Source organism: Esox lucius, chromosome 17 (genome assembly GCF_011004845.1).
Source record: "Esox lucius isolate fEsoLuc1 chromosome 17, fEsoLuc1.pri, whole genome shotgun sequence".
Taxonomy (NCBI): domain Eukaryota; kingdom Metazoa; phylum Chordata; class Actinopteri; order Esociformes; family Esocidae; genus Esox; species Esox lucius.
The window spans coordinates 281211-301737 of NC_047585.1; the positions used below are offsets into that span (position 1 = coordinate 281211).

The 20527-nt window shown below is 39.1% G+C and overlaps 1 protein-coding gene across 2 annotated transcripts in view; it reads right to left on the reverse strand.

The window, feature by feature from the left end:
- Positions 1 to 20527, reverse strand: part of mmp24 (matrix metallopeptidase 24) — a 160815-nt gene that overhangs the window by 98496 nt on the left and 41792 nt on the right. For both annotated transcript variants that reach the window (XM_013132481.4, XM_029114249.2), the window contains exons 2-3: positions 13722 to 13870; positions 11412 to 11528 (exon numbers count right to left, since the gene is read on the reverse strand). In XM_013132481.4, coding sequence (XP_012987935.2) covers positions 11412 to 11528; positions 13722 to 13870 — 266 coding nt within the window. The remainder of the gene's footprint in view (positions 1 to 11411; positions 11529 to 13721; positions 13871 to 20527) is intronic.

Below are 20527 nucleotides of genomic sequence, written 5' to 3' on the forward strand. Positions count from 1 at the left end.
GGATTCTACGAAGTTAATGGGAAACTAGACAAGACTTACGCGGTGTGTAAAACCTGCCACACTAAAATCAAGCATGTTGGCAATACAACTAACTTCACGAACCATGTTGATCGTTGGCATCCTGAGTTGGCTTCAACAACAACAACAACACAAGTCGACACATTCCAGCCAAGAATTGACGAGTCGCTAGTGTCAACGTTGCCACACAACTCCGAGAGAGCAAAGAGGATCACACGATCGGTGGCATGTTTCATAGCGAAGGATCTACGACACAAGAACCTTGAAATTCCCAAATGCTGAATAGTGAGAAGTTATGATGTAGGCTTAGGTCAAACTATATATTTCCTCCCTCTGAAACGGATTGTTGATGATGGTGATGTTGAACTCAGACGGAAGAAGTTGTTTGCACAAATTTGGTAGTAGGCTAAGCCTACACACTTTATTTTTGGTTTACATTACAATGTGTTTCACATCTTTATTTTGTTGTATGCAGCTGTGATTGGTAGGATCAGGTATATAATTGTCTTTGTCTTAAAGCTGCTAAGCTGCTGTTTTTTTGAGAATAGTTGCACTTGACTTTACTACTTGAAAAAAAGTTTCACAGTAATAAGTGGTTATTGTGTGTTGCAATGAATATTTTTATGGCTGGGTGCCTGGGTGGTTGTTGTTACAATAGTGTGACTGATTACTGATTAATATTTGCACAGAAGTTCAGGAAGTGCCCTGTCTTAGAGTTGCTATTTTACTGTGTGTAAAAAAACAAACACTTATGGTCACTGCTGGAAAAAGTTGGCTGTTATTGCTCTATTTAATTTCAAATGGTTCTAAAGCAGAGAGAAGAGAAACATTTCTCATTCAAAGCACTGAAAGCAGTGATTTGTTTTCTTTTTCAGGTTTGAAAATGCCATATCCAATACCCTGTACCATTTTATTTTATTTAATGAGATTTATGTTAAAGATACAGGAGAGTGATGATAATAAACACATAGCAGCCAATACAATCTGTTGTTCAATATCTGACTGTTTGTATTGCCTCATGACTGATGAAAAATGTCCCTTGTGTGCAGTAGAATTTTGATGCATCGCAATGCATCGTAGAATCGAATTGAATCGAATTGTTACCTGGTGAATCGTAATCGAATCGAATTGTGAGGGCAGTGCCAATGCACACCCCTAGAACTTTTTCAAATAATTGAATGTTTGACCTGATGTTTCTATGTTAATATAAAATCAACAATAATAATAATAAATAGTAAAAAAACAATAGTTATGAGACAGGTACAATAGGTAAATACAATAGATGTATTTACAAAAGGGATATAAATAAAATAGAAACTAGACTAGGACAAAACACCCTTATTAAAAAGCACAGGTGAAAATGTAAGTCCCAATGCAAATCACCTATTTTAATCATCACTATGCCTAACACTTGCATCGCCTTGAATCCATCAGAAGTAAAACCTCCATAGTGATATATAAAAGCAAAAACAATGCAGTGGATAAGCTGGAATAATGACTGTAAGCCTGGCCACATTGCTATCCCTTCCTATGATGCTGGGTGACAGTCCTGAAAGATCAAATCAGATTTACTAGCCCAGACAGACTAAATATAGGGCGCAGCCTGTCAAGAAAACACACTTAAAGGTGCAGCTCCACGCACCTAAAAATCTCTCTCTCTCCGGTTCTACACCCTTAGAAAATCATTTTTTACATCCTTGCCTTGAGGAAAGATTTCAGCAAGTGTTGCTGCATTGCATAAGCTGCTCTAAGAATAGTGTTGAGAAAAAGAGTAGGCCTTAAGATTGATCTGGAAAAAACACACAAATTATTAATTAATTAATATAAACAATACAGATTTACAGTACCATAGTTCCAGTAAATAGTATGTCAAGGTGTCTTAGGGACAGCATGAAAAAGACCTGTCTAGAATGCTAACTAAGAAAACACAAGCTTTAAATTATGTATATACTGTATTCGATACTGTAACCATAAACCTGACCAGACGGGACCAGCAAACACAGATCTCAGTCCATCATCCACTGCCATCTCAGAGTCCCTTTGCGCAATACATTTCCATGGTAATGTGGCTTAGAACATGAATTAACTCAAAGCAGCGGGGAACAGTCAAGGCCGTTTACGCCTTCAGATCATTTTTTTGTTATATACTCTCTCTCATTTTGTATTATTTAGTCCTTTTTTAGTCCTTTTTTATTATTTATATATTTTCCATATTTCTTATGGTCCTCTGAATTTTTTTTTTCAATTTGGGTTGGAAGGAGAATGAATAATACCAAAGAGAAAATAATATCCAATCAGTATTTCTTTGGCCATCTCTAGGCAGCCCTGCCAGCTAGTATTGGCCAGGTCTAGGCCTTCAGTATCTATACTGCAAGCATCTGCTATTCAACTGTATTAGCATCATTTTTGAATGACAATACAATCAACCAATTACAAATTGACTTGCAATTGGGGGGTTTTGGAGTGGGCAAATGACCAGCTACCAAATAATTCATTAACTGAGGGCGAATAGCTTGCAGTTTTCTTAGTTTTATTACACTTTTGAGCTGACTGATATAGGACTACAGCCGATACAACATCTGCTTTTTGGATGCTATTGATGCAGTCCGGGAGTTTTGCAATAACAAAAATAATGAATGAAACCTCCCATTTTGAACTTGATGTGCAATAATGTTGTTTATATGTGTGTAATATATAAGTAGAATTTCTATCAGATATGGGCCACAAATCAGCAAATTTATGATATAGATCAATTTTCAGAGACCCTTTTTGGCTCGACAGCAACACTTTTTTAATTTTTTTTACAGATTTCTTTTTATTAACATATTTGCTTACAAGATGTTAATAGATTGTACAAAGGATCTACAGTTTGATAGATTACTTAAATCCTAAGTGCAAGGAATGAACATTTTCAAATTTTGAACATCAGAAGAAAACAAATTATAAGTAAATAAAATCTATACTAAACAAAATCAAATATCACACAAACATTTCCCATCCCACCCCCACCCTCTACCCTTGTATGGTTGTCAGTTTCTTTTCATTTATATATCTAAGCAGTCTACACAGTTTGTACATATATCCATCTGTATACTCACATGGGCTAATTTGAAGCCAGTCCAGGAGGGCTCATACTAACATGGTCAGTCAAGTCTAGGGAAGGCAAAATGTCTATGAAAGGGCCCCAGATTTCTCTGTATGCTTCCCTCTCACATTATACAATATCTTTTCGGGTGTGCAGTAAGACACAAGCTCATTAATCCAATGTTTTACTAATGGTGAATTTTCAGATTTCCAGTTAGTCAGAATAAATTTTTTTACTGCAGTGCTCGCAAGTAAGATAAAGTATTTTTTGTAGTAGTTCACATTAATAGAGCTTGTGTCCCCCAGGATCCATAGTTTTGGGTCCTGTTCAATTTGACTTCCTATTACCCTTGATGTTAATTCAATTACACATTTCCATAATTCTTCTATCACTGGGCAACTCCATAGCATGTGTATAAGATCACCATCAAACATTTTACATCTCTGACATTTGGAAGAAATGTTGCTGTCAATTTTATGGAATATATTAAATTGAATTTGCCTGTGTTTTGTGGAGTTTAGCACAGTCTGTGCTTGTTCCAATAGATGACACCAATCTGCCTCCTCATAAGTACAGTCTAGGTTTTTTTTCCCCATTTCCCTTTTGTAGATGTTCTATCACAAACCGGCAACTTTCCATTGATGATACCCTATTTGGAAGATATTATTCCTTTTGTTGATCCAGAGTAATTTATTACATAGGTGAAATTCAAGAGGAGTTTCTTTCGGATATACGGGAATGTTTCTTTGGATTTCTCCTTAACCCAGTCTCTAATTTGTAGGAATTTGAAACAACTTTCTTTGGGAAGGTTGAATTTTTCATTTAGTTGTTGGAAGTAAGCAAAAGTATCATCAATGTATAAGTCAGCAACTGTATGGATTCCTCTTTCCCTCCACCCCTGCAACACTGAGTCAGCTATGTGGTGTGAGAGATTGGGATTACCCCACAAAGGTGCCCTTCTAAGAAAATAAATATTTGTGTCGAGAAGTGAATGAGATTCGTGCCAAGCAGCAAATGTGTTCAGTATTATTGAGTTGTTTGTGAGTGCAGATAAAAAAAATAATGTGTGCCTATGAATGGAATATCCTTTAAAGCCATAGATTTCATCTCTTGTTGTTCTATTGGGACCCATCTAACCTCACTGTTCTCTGCATGCAGCCAGATCCAAATCGATCTGTACTGAGAAGCAAGGTAATAATTCCTAAAATTTGGTAAGTTGAGTCCTCCCCTTGAATATGGAGCCTGTAAAGAGATGAGTTTGACCCTAGGGTTTTTTCTTTGCCATATAAAAGGAGTTAAAATTTTGTTAAGTTCTTTGAAGAAACTTTTGGGAACAGTAATCGGAAGACATTGAAATAGGTAAGTAAACTTGGGTAAAATGCTCATTTTAACAGTATTAATTCTTCCTATGAGAGACAGTGGAAGATCAATCCATCTTTGAAGGTTAAGTTTGGTTTGTTTCAATAGTTTTATATAGTTCTGTTTAAATATATGTCATTTGATTTACCAATTTGTATACCCAAATATTTGAAACCGATGCTGCACCATTTTAATGGATCAGTGAGTGCTCTAATATTATCGTCCTGTATATTCAGTGGTAAAATCTCACTTTTAGTGTAATTTAGTGTATATCCTGAGACTGCACTATATTCTTTGAGGCATTTCAATAGAGGAGGGACTGATGTTTGTGGATCAGTTATATATAAGAAGAGATCATTTGCATACAGAGAAAGTTTATGTTCATTTGTGCCAAATGTAATTCCTGCTATGGAGGTGTTAGAGCGGATGTAGATGGCTAATGGTTCGATTGCGAGTGCAAAGAGCAGGGGGGAGCTTGGACATCCTTGCCTGCACCCTCTGGATAGTGAGAAAGTGTTAGACAGAATGTAATTTGTTAAAATATTAGCTTTGAAGGCATTAAAAAGTGTTTTAACATATTGAGTGAATTTCTCTCCAAAGCCCATAGCCTCTTGAGTCCGAAAAAAAAAGCTTGCTTCAATCCTGTCAAATGCTTTGTTTGCATCCATAGACATTATTAGTATAGGATTTAGATTTTTTCGAGCAGTGTTCAGTATGTATAGGAGTCGCCGCACACTGTCTGCTCCATACCTGTTTTTAACGAGGCCTGTTTGGTCAGCATGAATTATCTTTGGAATAACATCTTCCAGTCTGAGTGCAAGTTTAGTTTAGATAATATCTTATAATCAGCATTTAAGAGGCTGAGGGGTCTGTATGAGTCACATTTCTGTTTGTCCTTTTTTTGGAAGCAGTGTGATTGTTGCAATTTCCAATGAGTCTGGTAATTTTTTATTTTCTAGAGCTTCTGTAATCATGTTCGCGAGTGGAGTTAATAATTTTTTTGAAAAGGCCTTATAATACTCGACTGGGAAGCCGTCTGGCCCGGGAGTCTTGTTATTTTGTAAAGAATTAATAGCTTTGAAAACCTCCATTTCTGATATATCTGCATATAGCAGATCTCTGTCCTCATTTTGTAATTTGGGAAGGGTTATTCCATCCATGAACCTTTTTGCTCCAATATTATCAGCGTCCTGCCCAGTTTTATATACATTTTTGTAAAATTGTTTGAATTCTGCATTAATGGATGTTGAATTATGCCGTCCTCTGTTAATAGTGAGTGTATACATTTATCAGATGATTCCTTTTTAATTTGCCATGCCAAAAGTTTACTTGTTTTGCTTCCGAATTCATAATAGTGATATCTAGTTCTGGCCATAACTGCTTCCTCTTTGCTGGTACATAGATTATTATACTGCATCCTTGTTTTTTTAGTGTGTTAAGGTGTTCTTCCTTTTTGGTGGCAATATATTCCTGTTCCTGCTTTAATATATCTCTTTCCAATTTGGTTAGTCTCTCTCTGATTTGTTTTACCTTGTGGGCACTGTATGATAAAATTTGGCCTCTCATGTAGGCTTTAAGAGCTTCCCAAATGTTGACATGTGAGGAGGAATTTGAATTGGCATCAAGAAATATTTCAATATTGGTAGTCATATATGAAATAAACTCAGGATCTTTCAACATGTAATTTTTAAATCTCCACCTGCGGGTTGTGGGTTGCGGAATATCAACCAACCATGAGAGTTTTATGGGATTATGATCTGAGAAGGTAGCTGGTAGATAGGAGCATTCTATAACTGTAGCTATCATACCTTGTGGCATCAAGAACATGTCAATTCTAGAGTGTTTTATGGATGGGTGAAAAGAAAGAGAAATCCCTCTGGTTTGAATTAAGATTTCGCCACACGACAGTTATGCGTATGTCTTTCATACCTTGGTTTAGTGCTGTTGCTGCCTTTGATAGTAAAGATGTTTTGGGTAGTGATCAATCCAAAAGAGGATTCAAAACCAGATTGAAGTCTCCTCCCACAACACATTGACCCCCAATTGTAGCCAGTTTCATAATCAGATTGTTAAAGAACAACGAGTCATCATAGTTAGGCCCATATATATTCACTAAGGATATCTTGGTCCTATTTATTTCACAATCTACAAGTAAAAATCTGCCGTTTCGATCCTTTTCAACCAAATTTAATTTGAAGTTCAAGTGATTATTAATGAGCAAAGCAACACCTCTTGCTTTTGAGGAGAAAGAGGAATAGAAAACATTACAGACCCAGTCTCTGCACAGTTTTAAATGTTCAGAGTCAGTGAGGTGGCTCTCTTGGACAAAGGCAATGTCTACCTTTTGCCTCTTTAAATATGTCAACATTTTCTTCCTTTTAATTGGTGAGTTGATCCCTCTTATATTCCAAGATATACAAGTTAGTTTACCCATAATATAAATTTTCTGTGTAGATCTCAGAAGGATAATTATCATTCTAACCGGCTCTGAGGATGTCTGAATGAATTCCTGCATATAATTTAGAGGTAGTAAAATAATGAACATGGGTATAATAAGACTGAATCTGAACCTGAGAGTAATCTGGATCATGTGAGTAAACTGAAATTTGAGTTTTAGTGAGAAACCATACAAAACCCCAAAACATTAAAGTAAAAACCCGCCTAATAAAACCCTTGTAACAAAAACACATTAGGTAGGTAATGTTAACTCTCTTAAGCAACAGGCGTGGCTTCAGCAATTGCTGATAGTTAAAAACTGGCCACTCATAACAGTTTGTATATAGGAACGTTTGCAATTTTACAATATTAGAAATAAAGGATTTGCCTCTTGCAAACAAATTAAATTGATGAAAGGTTAAATCAGGATAAAGGTAGATGCTAGGTACCACTACCGAGAGTTCACAAACACACGTCTGCACCCCTCCGCTGCATCCGGAACTCCATGACAGCACCACTTTAACAACCAGTGGCCAGAAATCAGAGTCAGTGACCGGTTTTATTAGCAAATGTATTGACGACGTTGTACCACGTACAACTACAAAATAATTTCCTAATCAAAAACCCTGGGTCAACAGTGGTATACGTGCCATGCTAAAGGCACGGACTGCAGCATTTAACTCCGGCAGTATGGACAATTATAAGAAATCCCGGTATGATCTCAGGAAGGCAACAAAAAATGCAAAAAGTAAATACACAGTCAAAGTGGAATCTCTCTACCAGGGCACCAAAACCAGGAACATGTGGAGTGGTGTGAGAACAATCACTGTCTATAAAGGCAATACAACAGTGTGGGGGAAGTATCGGCTTCTCTCCCAGAAGAACTGAACTCTCTTCTATGCTCGCTTTGAGAACATCATCCCTGGCACGGATACTCAAATGGACCAGGACGGCTGCCCTTTCCATATGACCAGGTCAGACGTCTGTAATGCCCTAAAAAGGATAAACACCAGCAAGGCTCCTGGACCAGATAACATCTGCGCTGACCAACTGGCTGATGTCTTTACTGATATCTTCAGCTGCACCACCCTTGACCGCAAAGCACATCAGAGGGTGATTAAAACAGCAGAGAACATCACAAGGTCTTACCTGCCATCCCTGCAAGATCTCTACACAGAGAGGTGCAGGAGGAGCAAACTGATCATTACATCCCAGCCACCAATGCCACGGACTGTTTACCAAGCTGCCGCCAGGCAGAAGGTACAGGAGTATTCAGTTCAAAACAAACAGGCTACGGGACAACTTCTTTCCACAGGCTGTAAGGCTGCTCAACTCGGGAACCCCTCTTCCCTTCCATCCATAGTCCATGCACACCTGTCACTTATATCATGCACACCTGTCACTTTGACATTGCATTACGGTTGTATAGTTATTATTATTGATGTGTGTTTTTGGATAGTGTTATCTTATTTTATTTATTTATAATTACTGTTACTTTTTAACTTTTAACTGCACTGTCGGGAGTAGGAAAACCAAGCATTTCATTGCCATAACTTGTTATTGCAAATGACAAATAAACATTCTGAACTCGAACTTGTAATTGCAAATGACAAATACATTTTTTAACTTGAACTTTGATGTGGCACAAGTTAGAATTGTAAAATATTGCCATCCGTTAGCTTTCATTTTGGACCTATATACACATGTTTATTTAAAAATTGGGATTTACATTTCATGTATTTTTTTCTTAATATTCTTTAATGTTAAAGTGGAAGAAAACGTAAATATTAACATACCCAGAGATTGGGTACACGTAAGTAAATGTGTTATGACAAACACCTTTTGCAGAGATTACTGCTGAGCCTTTGAGGGTAAGTATCTTAAGAGCTTTTCAAACCTGGACTGTGCAAAATCAGCACATTTTACTTCTAAACATTCATTAAACTCTTTCAAATTAGGTTTGAAAATCCTGCTTCAGATTTTACAGCAAAATGTAATCAAAACTGTTACATCTGTACTCAGGAAAATTCACTGTCTTCTTGGTAAGCATCCGGACGTAGATTTGACTACCCAGATGGAAGGTTTTCATATGGGATACGGTCTGTGCTTAGCCTCCTTCCATTTTACTTTGAAACTATGAGTAATAAATGAGAGCCACCAGCATCTTTGAAAATAAGGAGGCAGTTCAGACGCAGCAATGAAACGCTACATATTAGTAAAATCATTTATTGGAGACCTATGCACAGCGATGTACATAGTGTCTTGGCATTAGGTTCTGCTCCTCTAGGGTAACTCACTGCACTTACTGATTGCATATACGATACTACATGCAATAACATCACCATAAAATAATTAACAGCAATCCCCACAAGCAATGAGCAAGGTACGCCATACAGATCCCCACCACAAAAGGAAACCAAACAGATACAGGCATGGTACAGGCAGGGTGGATATGCACCCACATGCTAGAATGACCATCAGCATACTGTGAGTAACCTAATGATTAAATTGACAGATATGAAATATGATGTTGTGATAGGAGAGATTTGATATCAGCTGATGCACTGCGGACCAATTACCACTGAAGTTTCCTGTGAGAGGAAATGGGCATGAGAATATTAACACAACGCATAAGTGCTGACTAAATATGAACAAAGGACAATAGACAGGATGTGATGCCCGTTACTGATGGGCTCCACACATCCTATCCATAAATCCTGTCCATATCTCCTGCTAAGTCAACATCTTGGAACTCCCCTGACTACCGGTTGCATACATTTTGTTCATGGATCAAAAATGGACAGAATCTAACATCTGGCTGAACTGGCTATGCTGTGATGAATTTGTCCCAAATATAAGTCTTTTGATTTTGGGTAAGAACTCTATTCATTATTTTAGTGCTTTCTTGGATAGATGATAAATATTTAAGAATATTTTGTCATTATTGAGTAATTACACCTAAAGAAAAGTGTGCCTTAACTAAGCACATCATGCCAGACTGTTCTGCTGAGCTAAGGCACAACTTGTCTGACATCCCTACCATCCACTCCAGACATTGCTGAGCCAATGAACACGGTCCTGTATGAGTGCCAGACACATTTGGTATCCTAAGATCATGGTTTAACTCCTTATTGCGATCTTGTTATGCAGGGTATTGACTGCCATTTGACTGCCACAAAAAAAACTCTGAAAAGGGCACTGATTGCACAGAAGGAAGAAGAACCATGAAATGGAACCAGGCAAGCCTAGTTCAGACAGCCCACTGTTAGAAAAGAGAAATGTTGTTGCCCTCACTAGATTCAAACCTGGGTCTCACATGTGAAAGGCTTTAACCACTATGCCATAAAACTATACGTATACCATGTGTTTGTATAGCGCCTCAACATTAGATCATTTTGTCACGCATTAACATCCCGCCAAGTTTGACTATTTTGCTAGACACCATTAAGCATTGTGTTAAACTGAGGTTTCTTATTAAGTTTACGTCCACCACAAATAGCATCTATGAACCCTATGGCTTTTGCCACAGGCTGTTTTAACAGCTTATTAACCAGCAATAGGCTTACTAGTATCTACTAACTTACTACTTGGAATAGTCATAAGAATTGAGGAATTGCTACCGAGAATAAAGATGAACTTTACACAGCCAAAGCTATTTTATTTCATGGCACAACAATGCTTGTTTTTCTTTCATTCGTGAATGACATAGATACAATAACTATCAATATAGGTGACGATAACTGACTTTTTCATCAAGTGAAACCCCTCCTCTTTTACTGCCCAAGGGGTTCTGATCTAGCCTATATTACCCCAAAAAGCATGCACGGATGCGTACTTCGAAAATCCACCAGAAATAGTTGCAATATTACCATAATTATTTTAGGTTTACTATAGCGTAGCTACTGAAGGTTGTACCCAGCGAATTTTTTTTTATCCTGAACAAATCCTATTGCATAATTTGTTTTGTGCTTTTTTATTTCATGGCACAACAATGTTAGTTTTTCTTTCATTTGGGAATGACGTTGATACAATAACTATCAATGTAAGTGACGATAACTGACTTTTTCATCAAGTGAAAAGACAAGAGAATTGTGGAAACCCCTCCTCTTTTACTGCCCAAGGGGTTGTGATCTAGCCTATATTACCCCAGAAAGCATGCACGGATGTTGTCAGAATATAACCGTAAACAATTTTATTTTAGGCTTACTATAATGTAGCTTCTGAATGTTGAGGCCAGTTTTTGTCTATCCTGAACAAATCCTAATGTATAACTTGCTTTGACTGCGGAGAGGCTTGAATACTGGTCCCCTGCATGAGAGTCCACGGCTCTAACCACTACGCTATTTAAGAAGGGTCAGTAAGTCATTCACTCGCTCAATCAGTAAGAGATATTCGCTCTTCTTGGCCGGCTCCGCTTACGCGGTCCGGCAAAAAGCTCCAACACAATGTTCCCAAAAATCTTGTTTTTGAACAAAGAATGTTTATTCATAGACAGAGAGACAATTGGCTTTACCTGTAAGAGATCTTTCTGTCTCTCCATTTCTGTCCTGTCAGGGCGAAGCGTTTATTCCGCTGCCGGCGGCTGATATGGGGGTGGTCAGGAACACCGCATCTGGGTTTTCTCATCCACCTGCAACCCAAAATATTACATTATCCACCTTTAGAGAATAGGATGCAACCTAAAATATAAACCACACCTAAAGTATAGCAAACTTAAAGCACTGAAAAAAAATATTTATACTTGTAAAGCATGTTTAATATAGAATCCTGGGTATGACAAATGTCAGTAAAAGATTTGATGACTAAATTATTTAAAAGGATAGTGAAATATATAGTTGTGCTCATAAGTTTGCATACCCTTGGAGAATTGGTAATATATGTACCATTTTTAAAGAAAAAACAAGTGAGCAGGCAAAATACGTCTTTTATTTCTTATGGGATTCAAATTCAACTGTAAGTCATAACAGAATGGCACAATCATAAAACAAAACATGGCAACAAAGAAAAAAATTAACTGACCCCTGTTCAAAAGTCTGCATACCCTTATGCCACGTTTCCACTGGTGCTTTACCCCGGCATCAGGATCACACCAGTGATTTATGCTAATGTTGGCTCCAGACTCCTGTTTCCACTATACATTTGGTACCAAGGACTTAAGGAGGGGCTCAGGTGGGGAGGGAGGAGTAAACTATCAACATGATTTAGTTTTGCACAATTTGTTTACAATACGGCATTTGAACTTGAGTAATAAAACTAAACTAATTTCCTCCTCAAACTCCTGCGACCGGCTACACCCATAAATATAAGCCAGTGAATTCATCATTTAGTTTGATTATTTGATTATTGATTATTATTTAGTTTGAAGTATTTTGTCAAAACTATCTACCTTTAATAGAAGGATTTGGGAGAATTATGAGGTAATTTTAAGCTTTAAAAGGGTCAGCAGGCAACGTCTCAGTCTCAGCGCTCTGTTTTTCTATTGAGTCAGAGGTATCGTACCACATTCGGTCGTTCCAACTCTTTCCATTCTGAATCTTTGCTTCCCTGTACCCTGTTGCTTCATTTTCTTTATTTTATCCAGGATCAGTTAGTTAGATCGGATGAAAACCATTACGAGAAGCCTAAAGGCCTAGTGGCTGACTGCCCCTGGCCCATTTCAGTGAAAACAGAAAAAACTCTGGACTTTAGGGTAAAGTCGTATTGTGCTCCTTGAAACAGGTATTTCTCCTGAGGTTACCTGTGGGTTTTTCTTTATATCCCGAACAATTCTTCTGGCGGTTTTGGCTGCAATCTTTCTTGGTCTCCCTGGCCTTGGCTTGGTATTAAGAGATCCCCACATTTTCAACTTCTTAATAAGTGATTGAACAGTACTGACTGGCATTTGCAAGGCTTTGGATATCTTTTGATATCCTTTTATAAAGTTCCATTACCTTGTTACGCAGGTCTTTTGAGAGTTATTTTCTGCTCCCCATGGCTCAGTATCTAGCCTGCTCAATGCATCCATGTGAGAAATAACAAAGTCATTGACTATTTATACAAAGACACTAGTTGCAATTTAAAAAAGTCACAGGTGTGGGAAATTCACCTTTAATTGTCATTTTCACATGTGTGTCACCTTGCGTGTCTGTAACAGCCAAACATTCAAGGGTATGTAAACTTTTGACCAGAACCATTTGGGTGATTTCTGTTATCATTATGATTTAAAAAGGAGACAACTATGTGATAATAAATGGCTTCATATCAGATCACTATCCTTAAATAAAAGACAGTTTTTTTGCATTATATTTTCAAATTCAATACCAAAATATCACAATGTCTACCAGGATATGCAAACAAATGAAAAAAATTCAATTATTTCCTTCACCTACAATAAGCCAACCAAATAGATGAACAAATATTTATTTTACTCTTCCATTTATCATTTACTCACCATTTATATTTTTCAACACCTCACTTTTACCATTTTCTCAGGCCAACAGTATTAGGCAATGAGGCCAATTGACAAATTGGCCTCATTTACATTTATTTACTACGCAAACAGATGAAATCTAAAATTATACCTATTTAAATTGTGAAACAAGGGTACTTTTTCTGTAACTGGAAGCATTGGGAATGAATAATAGAAGCTACATCATGTGAAATGGCAATGTGGGATCTGGGATAAAAAACAAAAAATAGATCAGTACTTTTTCCATACAACACAATGACCACGACAGTGGAAACATAAAAAATTGCATAGAGAGAGCTATAGAGGCAATGACCTATGATCAATAAAAAATATATATATATATTGTTTGAAAGAGAAGGTAGCAAAATCGCTCACTCAATGGTGGTCTGATCCAGAATCCCAGTCACCGGGATACCGTAGAACCGCTGCATAGCAGCGACCGCCGACTGCATGGCTTTCTCTGACCGCAGGTCTGATGTTCGGATGTCGTGGGGAAGCAAGTACCCATAGTTCTTTAGCCACGTCTGTAGAGGAGAAAAAACAGTAGTGAGAAAAGAGACTTTGTGATTCTGGAGAAAATAAATCACAGCACTTACACTGAACAAAATTATAAACGCAACACTGTTTTTGCCCCCATTTATCATGAGCTGAACCCAAAGATCTAAGACTTTCTCTATGTACACTATGTTCTCGCAAATATTTTCCACAAATCTGTCTAAATCTGTGTTAGTGAGCACTTCTCCTTTGACAAGATAATCCATCCACCTCACAGGTGTGGCATATCAAGTTGCTGGTTAGAGAGCATGATTATTGCACAGGTGTGCCTTAGGCTGGCCACAATAAAAGGCCACTCTTATATGCGCAGTTCCATCACACAGCACAATGCCACAGATGTCGCAAGTTTTGAGGAAGCGTGCAATTGGCATGCTGACTGCAGGCATGTCCACCAGAGGTGTTGCCCGTGAATTGAATGTTCATTTCTCTACCATAAGCCGTCTCCAAAGGCGTTTCAGAGAATTTGGCAGTACATTCAACCGGCCTCACAACCCCAGACCACGTGTAACCACACCAGCCCAGGACCTCCACATCCAGCATCTTCACCTCCAAGATCGTCTGAGACCAGCCACCCGGAAAGCAGCTGTAACAATCGTTTAGCATAATCAAAGAATTTCTCCACAAACTGTCAGAAACCGTCTCAGGGAAGCTCATCTGCATGCTTGTTGTCCTCATCAGGGTCTCAATCTGACTGCAGTTCATCGTTGTAACTGACTTGAGTAGGCGAATGCTCACATTGGATGGCGTCTGGCACTTAGGAGAAGATAATCTCAGCAAAGGAGAAGTGCTCACTAACACAGATTGACAGATTTGTGAACAATATTTGAGAAAATAGGCCTTTTGTGTACATAGAGAAAGTCTTACATATTTGAGTTCAGCTCATGATAAATGGGGGCAAAAAGTGTTGCGTTTATAATTTTGTTCAGTTTATATCAATTGCCCTGTCTTGGGTCTGCCTCTTTAATATTTGCCAGTGACAGTTGCAAGCAGACACAGGATCAGGTTTACCTGTTAGCTTATTGTGCAGTGTCCATTTTGGACGTAAATGTTTTAGTAGAGGGTGGTTTCACAGGCTCTCTGTCCTTTCTTTGTAAAATCCAGCAACAAAACACCACTGCAAGGTAGCAAGAAGACAGCCAAAGGGATAAAACGTAGCACGCTTAAAGTATTAACATGAACACGTTTTTTTTTCTTGTAATACACGTTTTATAATCTGGCATGTACTAAAATAAAAAATTAAAATCACTCATTTGCATTAATTCAGGGTCATGCAGGGTTTGATAATTTGGTCAAGTGACCAGAGAAATTATGGATTTTTTTATTTTTTTATTAACTTTGTTTTTATAAATGTGTTTGTTTATAGTTGATGATAAACTGATAGATCATCTACAATGTAATAAGATTCTGATTAGTGATGCACTGAGCAAAAAAAGGTGTAGTAACATTTTGCCGGTCCAGAGCAAATATACTACAACCTCCCACTATTAATGGATTCCCTAAGCCCCTGAACACTCTGTGTATGTTGGTGTGTCTGTGCACATAAGTGTGTGTGTATGAACATCTAAAACACTGTCCGCTGAAGCAACTACCGGCTGTTCTGGAAAATGACCCTAAATAAATAATTCACATGTGCTATTATTCAACAATTACTACAGCATGGCCAAAGCAACAAACACAGGCAAATTCCATGCCATAATTCCACCACAAACCAAAACAATTCTCTCGTAACTCAGCAAGGTGCCTCGCAGGAGCAAGATGGACCAGTCATCTTGTTAGGTGAAAACAAACCTACTCTGCGGTGCGTCACCCAAACATTTCCCTCAGAAACATCACTCCCAGATGATGCTAACAGGTGCCAGCCGGAGCAGATGCACCAGCCATCTTGATGGAGGAATGCACTACTTGATGACCCCAACTGAAGTCGGTCCCCCAACACCCGACAAGCCCACGTGCTTGCATACAACCCGTCGCCACAAGCAACACACAACCTGTGACAATCAGTTCAACCCCACCACAAAATGTAGTCATAGAATGATACACACCATAAGGGACACGACACAATACAAACAGCACTTCCAACATAGCAGTCCCAGCATGACAGATTACAAAGCAATTGAACCACAGGTCCCTTAAATCAGCAGTTGCACACATTTTTACATACACCCAGCCCAAAACCCTGAAAAGCAAGCAAAACAAACATGATGCACAGTGGCTAGGAAAAACTCCCCAGTAAGTATAGAACCTAGGAAGAAACCCAGACTCCAAGGGATGGCTAGAACTCCTCCAGCTGTGCCATGTTCTCCAGACAGGCATGTCCAGAGTCTTTGGCAGGAATCCAGATCGACCGCATTGCTAGCAGACAAGGAATGGGATGATCAGGTGGGTTAAAGCAATGCAGGAATTGGGCAGCAACCAGCAGCAACGTGAGCGAAATGTGGAGTATGAACATGGAGACAACTCTTGATGTCAGCGGAGCAGGAAGATCCGAGATGACAACCAGAATGGCTCGCCAGCAACAAAGTAGAACTACCAGCAGTTGCCATCATTGCAGGGAGAGACATGGAATCGACCACACAGACACAAAGCCAACCTACATAGGAAGATGAATCCGATCAATCTGGCATGACACAACCCCTGCACAGGACTTGCATACCATACCGCATGATAACGTACACCTGGAAGCTCCACCCTGTTAGCATGACAACCACTTGCAGTATGTTTCTGCCGGAGTAACATGACCGAGAATTCACACACCGGTTCTAGATCGAAACTTCAGTAACCACAACGCTGTAACCTCGGACCACTATCATGCTTCATAGCGCTATGAACATGGAGTGCACACAAGCCGCGATAAAAGGATGAGATAGAATCGCTCAATCAAAGATCCCAGAAACACCCCAGCAAATCCCCAACATTGCATGCACAAAGCTCCAGCCTTACAGAGAGCCCAAGTAGCAAACAAATATGATAGAAAAACAACTGAGCGGCTATGACAACAACACCAGAGTTCCGACAGATTCAAATATTTTGTAAGGAATCATAAAGACCGAGAAATATATTACTGCTGGTGATGAAAAAAAAATTGTCTACTGTGAAAGATTGTTGTCTCTTTGGAATCTAGAGGGATGGAACGAATTAAATTACTAGAATGAAATTAGTGTACTTATAAATAAGTGTATATGTATGTGTGTGTGTATTTATGGATTCATCCCATTGAGATTCCGCTGGTAAGATAAATCTTTTCATTATGTGTCTGAACAGGCAACATGTTTTTATAGTCTGGTGGCGGTTTTGGCTCCTGCTCTAGGGGACTTCAGATGCTGCGGCATGTGGGTGGTGCAACTTTTTTTTATTGTAACACATGATAAAACAGCTGTGTGCCACTGGCTGCTTGAGAAGTACTCTTGCGATATCCTCCCCGATACATTGAGTGATTATTTTTTTTATCCCCTGCTAATTTTGTATGTTTGCCCACTGACAAAGTAATGATCAATCTATAATTGTAATGGTATGTTTATTTGAACAGTGAGAAACAGAATAACAACCAAAAAATCCAGAAAAACACATAAAAAATTATATCAATTGATTTGCAATTTAAAGAGTGAAGTAAGTATTCAACCCCTCTGCAAAACAAGACTTAGTTCTTGGTGGCAAAACCCTTGTTGACATCTTGACATCTCACCCTTTGTTCAAGATGACGGTCAATCTCCCCCGGTCTGGGGCTCCATGCAAGATCTCACCTCGTGGGGTATCAATGATCATGAGGAAGGTGAGGGATCAGCCCAGAACTACACAGCAGGACCTGGTCAATGACCTGAAGAGAGCTGGGACAACAGTCTCAAAGAAAACCAATAGTAACACACTATGCCGTCATGGATTAAAATCCTGCAGCGCACGCAATGTCCCCCTGCTTAAGCCAGCGCATGTCCAGGCTCGTCTGAAGTTTGCCAATGACCATCAGGATGATCCAGAGGATGAATGGGAGAAGGTCATGTGGTCTGATGAGACAAAAATAGAGCTTTTTGGTCTAAACTCCACTCGCCGTGTTTGGACGAATAAGAAGGATGAGTACAACCCCTAGAACACCATCCCAACCGTGAAGCATGGAGGTGGAAACATCATTCTTTGGGGATGCTTTTCTGCAAAGGGGACCCGAAACACACAGTCAGGGCAACTAAGGAGTGGCTCCGTAAGAAGCATCTCAAGGTTCATGTCATGAACCCAATAGAAAATCTTTGAAGGGAGCTGAAAGTCCGTATTGCCCAGCGACAGCCCTGAAACCTGTAGGATCTGGAGAAGGTCTGTATGGAGGAGTGGGCCAAACTCCCTGCTGCACTGTGTGCAAACCTGGTCAAGAACTACAGGAAACGTATGATCTCTGTAATTGAAAACAAAGGTTTCTGTACCAAATATTAAGTTCTGCTTTCTGATGTATCAAATACTTATGTCATGCAATAAAATGCAAATTCATTAATTAAAAATCATACAATGTGATTTTCTGGATTTTGTTTTAGATTCCATCACTCACAATTGAAGAGTACCTATGATAAAAATTACAGACTTCTACATGCTTTGTAAGTGGGAAAACCTGCAAAATCGGCAGTGTATCAAATACTTGTTCTCCCCACTGTATATTGTAATAAAACAAGCATAATCAGACAGAGTTCATCCGAATTGCACCCTCCGGTCCAGCAGCCACAAGAGCAACAGCAGAATAGTTGAGCAAATACAACTACCACACCCGAGCAGCAAGCACCAGCAACTACTACATGTACACTGTACCTACCCTGCCTACAGACTAACACAATCATGGTCCGTCATGGTGTCCGTCACTATCCCAGTGACACAAAGCCTTACATCGGAAAGGCAAAGTTGTTCACATCGGATACCCTCCAATGTAACACCCACTCGGATGCTACGACATTACTTGACAGCCAGCATGTATGCCTGCAAATGCAGTAGAATGAAACAACTAAGGTCGGAATAATGATACCACAATTCAGATGCAGGCCCCAAGCACCGGGGTGAAGGCTGAAGCAGCAGACCATGTTGGAATTTTGTTGATGTTGGAATTTCCCCCTGAACTGCAGCATGGCTTCAACCCCGAGAACCAAGGGATCCAGCACTTCTTTCCAGCTCGTAAGCGCCACCCTCTTTGTCCCAGGAGGACGGATCCCCAGAGATTTTCCGTGAAGATGGGTAAAGGCCCTGCACGAACACTGAACCTAGTGGCCTTCAGCAGGAAATTGAAGAACACTGTGACAGATCCCGATGGCAGACCTACCACCAGGTTGCATAAAGATCACCAACTCTAGGAGTAAGACGAACTCCCCCATGCCCAACAGGACAGCTAATCACGGACAACAGCGAAAAATATTCCAGGGATGTGCACCTGCATGGTAGTACGAGCTCAACACAGACTGAATGTTTATATAGACAGGTTTGAGAGGCAGCTACATCCCTCTGAGCGACATGGACGTCCAGCATGGTCACATGGACGTCCTTGCTAGGGGGAGCCCTCAAGTAGATGTTTTAGCAGGACAGACTAGCGATGAGTGATGTTGAGAGGGATGTTAAGCCAGACAGCCGGGAGAGGCAACTAGATCCCTCGTAGCGACGTGGAAATCCACCACAGTCACATGGACGTCCTCGCTAGGGGGAGCCATCGAGTGGATGTTTAGCAGGACATTTTTGTAATGCAAGCCATTGGAGGGTACCATCAGTACGAGCCCTGCAACCTGTTGCTCACTTGAGAAGTCTGCATTTCCTATTTTTAAAAGTCCTAAGATTTGTCACATATTATGTTTAATTAAATCTAAAAACGAACAAAAATAATGCCTTTCCGTTTCTTTCTTTTTGTTTTTTTTTATATCACAGTTGACGGGAGAATGTCACAGCAAAATAAATTTGAATGTAGAGTACTTCAAAATGTACTTTGTATGTTTCGAAAATATGCATCTACCCTACAGTAGCTTGTGTTCGCAACCAAAGCAGCTGTGCCATCTTATCTTACTTTGGTGTGACTTACTATTTACCATGAGTTATATTTAGCTTATTTAAAATTCATAAATTGACAGGTCTGTAAAGGACACATTCATTATATTTTTAGTGTTATGATACTAGCAGGAACAACATCAACAAATATATAAAGTCTACAGAAGTGATTAGAGTAGTGGACTGTTCTTCAACATTGGCAACTATGAAATGTATTCAACGACAGTATTCAAAAACATTTCATATTTTAAAACAGAGCAAACATTTTTGTCTGAGGAGGATTTCTGCAAGAATGCCGACGGCCTCGGCCACTGATTTATAATCGCTTATGATTCCGAACTGGACAGATTGATATCCCTTAAGTTTAAATGACTTGATGTTATACTGTGATGATTACGTGTTCCATAATTCTTTTGAGAAGCGTATCTGGATTTTTGAAAATGCTGTTATTGTTATGTTGGAGTTAAGTATTTATATTTTAACATTAAAATGAGGCCACGTGCAATTGTATTTACATTTCTTTGTTAATAATCATTTTCCATTTGTAGGACATACACTACCGTTATCGTTTGTTATTATTTTTATCCTTCTCAACGCCACTTGTCGCTCGTCCGTCCTGCTAAACACCCACT